We start from the raw sequence: 10,782 nt of genomic DNA on the forward strand, positions 1-10,782 counted from the left end.
ACATCGGGCGATCACGTCGGCAGTCCAGTCGTGATGGATCGGCGGGGCTCCGTGTCGACAATAAAGCGGTCCAGGCCAATTGGCAAAGGAGGTATTGTAGCCCTAGAATTAGCTGGTATATGGGCCTAGCTCGAGGCCAGCTCAAGGCTAGCTGGTGCTTGCTTCAGGACAAGAGGCGTTAGATTACAGTAGCCACTCATTTGCAGCTCTAACACAGTTCCACTCCCGCTATGCAGATGTTGGCTAAAGCGGATCTAATTGAAACGAGCCCTATATATATATATATATATAATTTATTTATTTTTAAATCTCATATATACACACGCACACACTCTAGATGACTGACAGGGTGCTTTTTTCAATCCACCACCCCTCCATCTTGACACTCGCCCACCATTGTATTTTGGAAGCTATAGAAATAGATTTATTAATGTCTACATTTGTTTTGCCATGTTCATTCTATTACAGACACCTTAATGCTTACGTTTATATTATGTGAGCTAAAACAAACATTTTAAATATATTTAAACATTTTTCTTAAAGTCAAATAATTAGAAAGTTCTGTTACTGACCCCACTACTACAACAACAACAATTACAGGTAATTTTATCCTTGAAACATTTAATTGAAATACTGTGGAATTCCATTCATTTTTATGGAGGGCTGCTCTGACTGGGGAGTGCCAATATGGCCAACTGGTGGCTTCAAAGCCTCCCATTGGCCATTACATAGCATCTGCAATCCAGGGTGTATATACACACACATCATTGGTTGGACCATTACATTCAGGATTACATTCTGAAACATTTCTGGTCTAAAACAAATAATCACTGTTATATTTTATTGTCCAGAGTAGTATGATTGTGCCTCCCTTGCTTTTGTGCACTAAATGTGTCTAAGTGAGTTTGTTTTATCAAAACTTTCTCCCATTCAGGAATTCTTTGATCAAGATACAGCAAGTTTAATGTTCAATACCTACACCTACTTAAGATGCTAACCATAACCACCGTAACCCTAGATAACCCGAAGTTCAACATAATGTGGGAAAACTGATATTAGACAATAGAGCCCACCAGGCCAGGTATGATTCTCCAGCTGTCTGTGCTCCAGATGGATGACCATACTAAAGAAGATTAAAAGACAGAGCCGAGAGGGACAGATAAAGAGGGGACCAACAAGTGTGTTCAGTAGGCACAGTATAGGATCAAATGAATGTTATCCCATGTGTCAAATGAATGATGAATCTGAGAAAGTTGATTGTATTGCCCGTGTCCCCCTGAAACCATTTCTATGGTTCTTCAAATGGAAGGAACTTCTCCGGTAAACTTTCCTATGGAGCAGAGAGTGTTATGACAACCCTTAAACGAACAATGAGCTCACAATTGGCAGGGCTGCAGCACAGGAATGTTGACCATGAGAAGGCTGGAGTCTTTAGCAGACAATAAAAAAAAAAATCAAAAGACTGGATCTGCGCACACACACACACACAAAACAGCATATTCACAATACTGTCAAGTGGTAAATCCCCAAAATATGACTATTGAATACAGATTTAACACCAGTTTTTTCTTAACACAAAAACTCCAAAAAGTCGCAAATGAAATGCAACTACCAGAAGTTACTCATTTGTTAACATACTGAGTACAATCCATGCAACCTAATCTCTGTGCATTTTCAAATTAGTAATGGTATCATTAGTAAGACAGATGGGAAGTTTACCACAGTGGTAAGGCTTGATCAGTTCTGAATACCAGTCCATCTGGTGCTTAGTCCATGATCCCAAACTGAAAGGCTTTGGAGGAAACACCAACCAACTCCAAGCAGCATATAAATCAGTTTGGGGCCAGCCAATCTGGCAACCCAAACACCACTATTCAATTCAAGATTCCACAGCAAATCTCTTCTTGCACCATCAGGGCACTGTGACCCCAAGTACCCATAGTTCCTACGGCCTCTGTTGTCTTGGAGATACTTCCACTCATTTGATAGGAAGCTGTTGTGCGGTTCTTGGTGCCAAGCCACAATGTTCGTGCTTCTGATGCTCACTACTCGTGTGTAGCCTCTCCGTTCTTATGTACGTCCCTTGAAGGTGTCCATGCAGGTGTAGCACCCTGAGAAACGCTGGATCTCCTCCAGAGCTGCCTGAGGCAGGAAGCTGTTGGAGATGGGAATGGAGCATGTTAGTGTAACAGAGGTACTTAAGTGAACTTAAATAATGAACATTGTCTGAGACCTGAAGACTTGCGTTAGCACCCTAGACTAATCCATACGGCTTTAGCTCATGACAGATTGGGTCCCCCTACCTCTTGAGAATAACGAGAGCATGCATGGTCCAAGGTAAGTAGATGAACGGAGTGTTGGTCCGGACTGCGTCCACCGTCCGCTGGGCCACCAGCTCAGGATTTAGCGGGGGGAAGAGCTGAGGGAACCTGGGGGTTGAACACAACACTTCACCTTCACTCTTTTTTCGGCGGCAGGTAGCCTAGTGGTTAGAGAGTTGGGCCAGTAACCGAAAGGTTCTGGCCACCGTTCCCCGGTAGGCCATCATTGAAAATAAGAATTTGTTCTTAACTGACTTGTCTTGTTAAATAAAGGTTCAATTAAAAATATATATATTTAGCCATGCAAGACATGTGAAATGTGTCATGAATTTATCACAAAATGGATGAATCAACAATACTGAACTTATTCTTCCAGCCATTGGTGTGTGAATGGGATTGGTTATTCCATCTATGGTTTTCTTAAGGAACCTCTATCTGAGCCCATGTGTCATTTCTGTGTGCTGACTCACTATACACTGGTTGACCCATAGCAAAACTAGAGTGCCATGTATAGTAGGCCCAATGTATGGGAGGCCCATGGTGGTCCGACTTACCTGACTCTCATGCCCTGGAACATGTCAGTGTTGGTGTGGAAGGGGAGCACGGTGGTGCAGCCGACCCCAGGGCAGTCCAGCAGGCCCAGGGTGAGGCTCTCCATGAACGCCAGGGACGAGGCCTTGGAGGTGCAATAATCTATGGCCCCCGGGATGGAGGACAGGGACAGGATGGAGTTGATACACACCACATGGCCATGGCAAAGCTCTAGCATGCGGGGTAGGAAGGCTTTGGTGGTCTAGAGAAAGAGACTACAATTAAATAAGGAAATAATCTCTGCAAAAAAAAAAATCTCTCCTGTGTGCTACCTATATCCCCCCACTAGAATCCCCATACTTTAATGAAGACAGCTTCTCTATCCTAGAAGGGGAGATCAATCATTTCCAGATCCAGGGACATGTACTAGTCTGTGGTGACCCAAAATGCCAGAACTGGACAAGAACCTAACATCAAGACACAGGGGGGAGGGGTGGGGGGACACCTACCTGAAGATGACAGCATTCCTGCCCCAATATGCCACCTCTACGACCGACAAAACCACCAACAAAAATGGGTCACAACTCCTTCAGCTCTGTCACATGCTGGGTAGGTATAGTCAATAGTAGGCTTTGAGGGGATTCCTACGGTAGGTGCACCTATAGCTCATTTCTTGGAAGCAGTACAGTAGACTACTTTATCACTGACCTCAACCCAGAGTCTCTCAGTCAGCCCACTGACATCCCTATCAGATCACAGCAGAATCAAAGTCTACATGAACAGAGCAATACTCAATCAATGATTGAGGCATCAAAGCAAACAACTTGCATACTATAGATGGGAGGGTAGTGCAGAAACCTAACAAAAACAATTAGCCAAAAACCAATTCAATCCCTTTACGACAACGTCCTGGACAAAACATTTCACTGTGGTGAAACATTAAAACAATACAGAAATAGACTAAGAAAAAAGAAAGAACAGCATGTCAGACATCAGCTCAATGTAATTGAAGAATCAATAGAATCTAACTCCCGCGTGGTAAGACAGGGATGCAGCTTGAGCCCCACCATCTTCAAAGTTTATAGCAACATATTGGTGAGGGATATAGAACATTCTGAAGCACCCGGCCTCACCCTACTTGATTCAGAAGTCAAATGTTTACTGTTTGCAGATGATCTGGTGCTTCTGTCCCCAACCAAGGATGGCAGCAACTCGATCTTCACAGAGTCTGCCAGACCTTGGACCTGACAGTTAATCTCAGTACGACAAAAATAATGGCGTTCCAAACAATTTCCAGTTGCCAGGACCACAAATTCTACCTAGACACTGTTGCCCTAAAGCATATGTCAATACATACCTCGGCCTAAACACCACAGGTAACTTCCACAAAGCTGTGAACAATCTGAGAGACAAGGCAAGAAGGGCCTTCTATGCCATCAAAAGGAACATAAAATTCAGCATCCCAATTAGAATCTGGCTAAAAATGCTTGAATCAGTTATAGAACCCATTGCCCTCTATGGATGTGAGGTCAACTCACCAACCAATAATTCACAAAATAGGACAAACACCAAATTGAGACTCTGCATGAAGAATTCAGCAAAAACATCAGTGTACAACATACAGTAAAACACCAATAATAATAAATGCTGAGCACAATTAGGTCAATTCACACCAATTATCAAAATCCAGAAAAAAGCAATAGAATTTTACAACCACCTAGATGGAAATGATTCTCAAACCTTCCATAACAAAGCCCTCACCTACAGAGAGATGAACCTGGAGAAGAGTGCACTCTGTCAGCTTGTCCTGGGACTCTGTTCAAACACAAACAGACCCCACAGAGCAACACAACTAGACCCAACCAAATCATGAGAAAATAATTACTTGACACACAGGAAAGAACAAAAAAAAACAAGCAAACTGGAATGTTATTTGGCCCTAAAACGAGAATATACCGTAGCAGAATACCTGACCACTGACTGAACCAAAATGAAAAGCTTTGACTATGTACAGACTCTGAGCCACCATGGCCTGTCTTCGAGAGCCAGGTCTGCCTGTGAGACCACAAAAATTAGGCGGAAATTGAGCTGCACTTTCTGTCGTCCTGCCAAATGTATGACTATAGTAGAGACACATATTTCCCTCATATTACAAAAACCCAAAGAATTTGAAAGCAAATCCAATCTTGATAAAATCCCATATATTTTAGGTGAAATACCACAGTACCACCAAAGCAGCAAGATGTGTGACCTGTTGCCGCATAAAAAGACAACCAGTGGAGCACAAACATTGTAAATACATCCCATATTTATCTGTTTATTTTCCCTTTCATTCTTCATCTATTTGTACATTGTTACACCTGTACATAGCCAATAATAACATTTGAAATGTCTATTCTTTTAAAACTTGTGAGTAATGTTTACTGTTAATTTCTTATTGCCAAAGCAAGTGAAATTGACAATGTAAACATGATTCCCATGGCAATAACGCCCATTGAATTGGAGAGAGCGAGAGAAATGTGACAGTCTGCACATTGTTCTGCTCCACTCACTACTATTCCCTACCTGTTCCTTCACTCTTCTCTCATACTAGGTTCCCTCCCTACTTCCTGTAATTGACAACCTTAACAGAAGGGTTGCAGCACTCAGAGAGAAGGGGAACCAAACCTGTTCCACATCCCATCTATGTAGATCAGAGGACAAATACCAATATCATGTAAGATCCTTTTATTAAGAGTGTCAACCAGCACTCTGTTGCCAGCATTTTACCTTAGATCCAATGATTCAGTACTTAGAGTAAAGTATAGTTTCTCCCCTTCACATGTGGGATCAATACATATTGAAAGATGACCCTAATATTTCTAATACTGAGCCTCGGAACTGAAACAAATCTAAATTCATACAAGCTTCAAAACATAATGCCATAATGAATGAGCACTTTGCTGCATACTTATCTAAAGTACATATTTTTTAACACTCACCCAGAACTGGCCCAGCGTGTTGATGTGTTGAGTCTTCATCAGAGCATCATCGTCACTGGCCATCAGACTCTTCCCATGAACCACTGCAGCGTTATTCACTAGAATGGTGACGTCGCCCACCTAAGGTACAAAAATAAACATATTTAGTTGTAAAAACACAAATCTCGTTTTATGCCAGAAGCAAGCATTTCACTGTTCGTCTACAGCGGCTGTTTACGAAGCATTTCACTGTTCGTCTACAGCGGCTGTTTACGAAGCATTTCACTGTTCGTCTACAGCGGCTGTTTACGAAGCATTTCCCTGTTCGTCTACAGCGGTTGTTTACGAAGCATTTCACAAATAATATTTATCACTTTGTTTCCCTTGGTATAATTGAAAGGCTGATAAGTGAGCGATAATTATGTCATGTTAATCCTTGTCTTATTATAAGACTTGAGTTAAACTCAGTGGTGTAGGAGGGTATACACAGGTATAGACCCACGTATTTCAGTGTTTATTGCGCATACTCACTTCTTAATCCCTACGATGTGCATCAAAGTAGCCTTGTGTATTGGAGGTATATGCTGTATCAATTAATATGACTGATGGAACCTATCAGAATGTTCACCTAAAAAATGTTGATAAACTATTATTTCTTCACATTTTAGGTGCAGCAATGTGAACACAGCGGTAGGCCTATGCACGAATGTTCCAAAATGCAATTTGAGGGAAAACACCGGTCAGCAGGTAGGAAGGCGCGTTAGGCCAGTAAGGTTGCTGGATCGAATCCCCGAGCTGACAAGTAATTATAATTTTTTTTAATCTGTCGTTCTGCCCCTGAGCAAGGCAGTTAACCCACTGTTCCCCAGGCGCCGATGATGTCGATTAAGGCAGCCCCCCCCCCCCCACCCCTCTGATTCAGAGGGGTTGGGTTAAATGTGGAAGACGCATTTCATTTGAACGCATTCAGTTGTACAACTGACTAGGTATCCCCCTTTCCCTAAAATGCACACCAAACATGACAGATAGAAATCAATTTTAGACATTTAGAAAATGGGGAGACCTAAAGATGCAACAACTATCATGTGCTGCTAATATGACTAGGATAATGCCTTTGGCTGTTAGATGGAAACCAATAATGAGGTCTTTGTAAACACATGAGGAAGTTATAAAATAATTGCCTTCACGTTTCTATGATGGAATTTTGGCTGTAGTCTACTTTAAAGCAAGGTAAGAGATGCCTCATAACATGAAGGAAAACGTCCATGTTTTTTTTTTTAAATGAAGGAACAGGAAAAATAGAGCTGCTAATGATAGGCCCAAGCGTCTTCTGGTAGATGGAAAGGTCTTCCCAAAAACCTTCTCAATTAAATGTTAACTACCTACAAAGTAGCCTATGCCTACCTGCAGAATGAGATCATGAAATGCCTCAATCCAGTGGCCATTTGTTTTGCAAAATCCAACTCATGTGCTACAGAACGACTGAATTAAAGGGTAACTACACAAAAAAAAGTCAAACTAGTCTCCTGATGTGGTTTAAGAACATCCAATTTTATTGTTTTACTATTTAAAACAGCAACTTTGAGAGTGAACATCAAAAACCTGTACATTTCTGACTCAGTTGACAGCCCAATTTATTTGTTCAATAGTAAGCCTACTTGCACAGTACACTTGGGTTGGCCTGACTGAAATACCAATATGGGATTTATAATGTTAGGTCTTTCAGAGAGTGTATGTAACTGTTTCTCATATAATTTATAATACAGGGCACCTTTCCTTCACTGGGCAGGCCGTTGGGAACATTTTGGGCTGAATTAGAACATACTCACTTCTCCAGGCACCACTACACCACTGGTTAAGTTGATACATCATACTGTATATCCTTGTGAAACACTGGAAGATTCCAAAGGCAACCTTTGAAAGACTGGTTGGATGTGTAAGACAATTTATTACTGTCAGGTGTTTGTTATCTACTGTAAATGACATTGGAACTAGGTCATTAATTTGGGTGCAGCTCGCTCTACTGTACCTTCTCTCGGACCACCTTGGCCTGCTTGTACACCTCCTCCCGATTGGCCACGTCACACAGGAAGTAATGGCACTCGGCTCCGGTGGTGAGAGAGATCTCCTTGCAGGTCTCCATCAGACACTTCTCAGTGCGGCCCCACAGGATCAACTGACAACAGGCAGAGCGGTCAAAAAGGGCAGTCCATTGACATGAGAATGCATATTTGGATTTGTGTTAGCTTGTAGGAATCACAAATAAACATAGGCTTTCTGGGTGGTAAGAGGAAGGTTGTTTTTAATTTAATGGTTATATATTAGGGTTGTAGATTAATATTCAAAATAATTTCGTCAAACCAAAATGTATCATTTTATGTTTCAAATTGCATTGGTAAAATGTTGCATGCATTCTTAAACCAGTGCTCAGGTAGCTTACAATAGATTCAAACTATACTCTATTACGTTAACATCTTTCCCGTCTGTTTGAGATTGCTGTGCGTTGCAGAGTTCTGTATGATTAATTGCTAATTGAGGAGGCATTAGCTAGAGATTGCGCAACCACAGACAAGTTATTTGATGTGCAGTTGAGGGAAATCCAATGACTTAAGGCTCTGAACTTTAGTGTTTGAAATTTGAAGGCAACGTTCCCACTTTAGCGGAGACTGTATTTACGGTAAATGCTGCATGTCAGCTCAATCTAAAAGTATCACGAGTCTAACGCTTCAGCTTTATAGATTGAGTAGAGCCCTAATTAATCAAATGTTAACCGGTGATAGCCAACATGCGCATAGCTGATGTGTCGGAGCTGTAACATGGTTGGTTGTCATGAAGCCACACTTGTCCCACTCGCGTTAGAAATTCAGAATGAGAAAATGTAAGCTATATAGAAATAATGCGCAAATTGAAAATCATTACATAAAAATAAAGATTTCTATCAGCCTAATCAAGGTGTAAATTATGTCACACATTCCAGTGTTTGAACTTGTAAACAGGGCTGCATGGAATTTCTCTTAATGCTACGCCGTGCAGCCAACGACAAGGTCCGCTTTAGGTATAAAGCCATGAGCCGCTTGGGGATTTGACAGCTCTAATGCAGTTCTACCTCCGACACCGCTAAAACAACTGCTATGCGGTTGTCGGCTAAAGTGGATCTAATTGAAGAAACGTTAAGATCTAATATCTTCTCCAGAGGGGTCCCTGTGCACTGATAACCCAGGATGGATGGCTACTGGCCAGACACACACACACACAACAGATCATTTTACAACAATGACAAATGCTTTGATGATAAAAGGAATATTTTCACCTTACTCTGAACTGTGCATTCCACTACCCTGTCAGTGAACTTTATCGAACAGTCACTGGGGACCCAGAGGAGCTAGAGTTGAGGTTAAAAAGGCAACATCATTGTAGTTCCACGGAGCCATCCACCCAACCTGTCATCGCCCCCATTGTAAAGCACAGGGACTGAGGAAACACCTGTGTTTGTGTGCCTTTACAATAAAAGGAAAGGGGAAGAGAACACTACACATCATACATCACCCAGGTCAGCTAGGGGCTAAAAGAGTTCAGGCTCCTTTCCACTAGTGTAGTAAGTACTGGGGCTTTCCCAATACTTTTCACATGGAAAAAAAAAAAAAAAAAACACACCGAAGGTGAATATCAAGTTTTTAATCGAACTGAAGTAATACAAAAATACTCGATTCTGAACTTATGCTAGAATAGAAAAAATATATCATAAAACACTTCCAAAGAACTGTCCCTTTTCTTTCCCCCCAACTATCAGATTATTCAATTGTTTTTGGAATTCCTGTTCATATTCTATTTATGAACCAGGATAACAAAGGTGCTGTGTGAAGCGATGTGAGCTGTCTGTCTGTTAATGCTTTGCTTTTTTATTATTATTACTGGGCGTTTATCAAGTAGAACACAAAAATTGGTAATACAAAGCGCAGTAATTAGTTTACCTTTTTTGCTCCATGTTTTGCAAACTCTTTCCCCAAATGCCGACCGATGCCCCGTCCACCCCCGGTGATCAATACCACCTCTCCGCGAAGGTCTTTCCGTCTGCTCGGGAGCAACAACCGCAAGCATGCTTTCAATATGCAGAAGATGATGTGGAACGTGAAAAGCACCGCGTTTCCGAAATTATTTAAATCCATTACGACGTTGTTAGGTATAAAGATGCCTTTTGCTGAGAATAAAATTGGAGTAGCCACATAGACAATGCACACCTTCCCAAAGTGCGTGGCTCATGCCAGATGGATGTCTAAGTGTTCTCCATACCACTACCCCTCTACGACAAAATTCTTATCAATCCAGTTTTAATATCAGAGGTACGACACACATACGTCTTTGTCATAATAGGAACAGTACGAAAATGCAGTGATAATAGCTGACATGGCGCGCCAATGCCAACACAGTGCGTGCGTCAAGCAACAGACCGACTGGATCTCGCGTCTACAACTGCCTATATGCTCAGACTGTTCTAACTGTCTAACTACCGGTACTATGGCTTTATATAGCCCTTTCATCTTGATTGACAGTTTGAATGTTGGAGAGTAGCCAATAGCCCCTCTGACTTGACAGTGCATGAGCGGCTGTAGCGCTTTTCCTTCTTCCAAGAAAGCTGATAGAGAAAGTCGCAGAAAAACAATCAATGATTTGCCGGGGTTACGTCAGTGTTGTCAACCTCAGTCCACGCAGGGACGAGTGTCTGCGGACCTAGACAACCAGGTGAAGTGAGTTACTAAGCAGTAACCTTCATTTGTCAGAGGGTGGAGCGAAAACCCTCAGTGACTCCGCCGTCCGTGGAATGAGTGACATGATCCAAGTTTACAACCACCACTGTTTTCATGGTATGAATTGCCAATAGACTCAAGTAACCATATAGTCTGTAGCCTATAATTGAAATTGTCTCGGGTGATATTCATTACCTGGGTGTCATTCGCAATCACTAATGCCAT

General features: G+C 41.9%; 1 protein-coding gene across 2 annotated transcripts; it reads right to left on the reverse strand.

Annotated features, from left to right (window-relative positions):
• Nucleotides 1-401: 401 nt before the first annotated feature.
• On the reverse strand, nt 402-10,559 carry LOC110492292 (short-chain dehydrogenase/reductase 3). 2 transcript variants are annotated; one of them, XM_021566494.3, is made up of 7 exons: nt 9,784-10,310; nt 9,128-9,309; nt 7,842-7,988; nt 5,834-5,953; nt 2,876-3,114; nt 2,304-2,429; nt 402-2,155 (listed from the first exon to the last, which is right to left on the reverse strand). In XM_021566494.3, exons 3-7 carry the CDS (start codon nt 7,953-7,955, stop codon nt 2,071-2,073), a joined length of 684 nt encoding a protein of 227 aa, XP_021422169.2. In that variant the 5' UTR covers nt 7,956-7,988; nt 9,128-9,309; nt 9,784-10,310; the 3' UTR covers nt 402-2,070. The 2 variants fall into 2 exon arrangements, with proteins under 2 accessions (XP_021422169.2, XP_021422168.2); XM_021566493.3 differs by lacking the exon at nt 9,128-9,309 and having other exon boundaries at nt 9,784-10,559.
• Between the last annotated feature and the right edge of the window lie 223 nt (nt 10,560-10,782).

The sequence above is a fragment of the Oncorhynchus mykiss genome, chromosome 16 (genome assembly GCF_057628025.1).
Source record: "Oncorhynchus mykiss isolate SJ-2025 chromosome 16, ASM5762802v1, whole genome shotgun sequence".
Classification (NCBI taxonomy): Eukaryota; Metazoa; Chordata; class Actinopteri; order Salmoniformes; family Salmonidae; genus Oncorhynchus; species Oncorhynchus mykiss.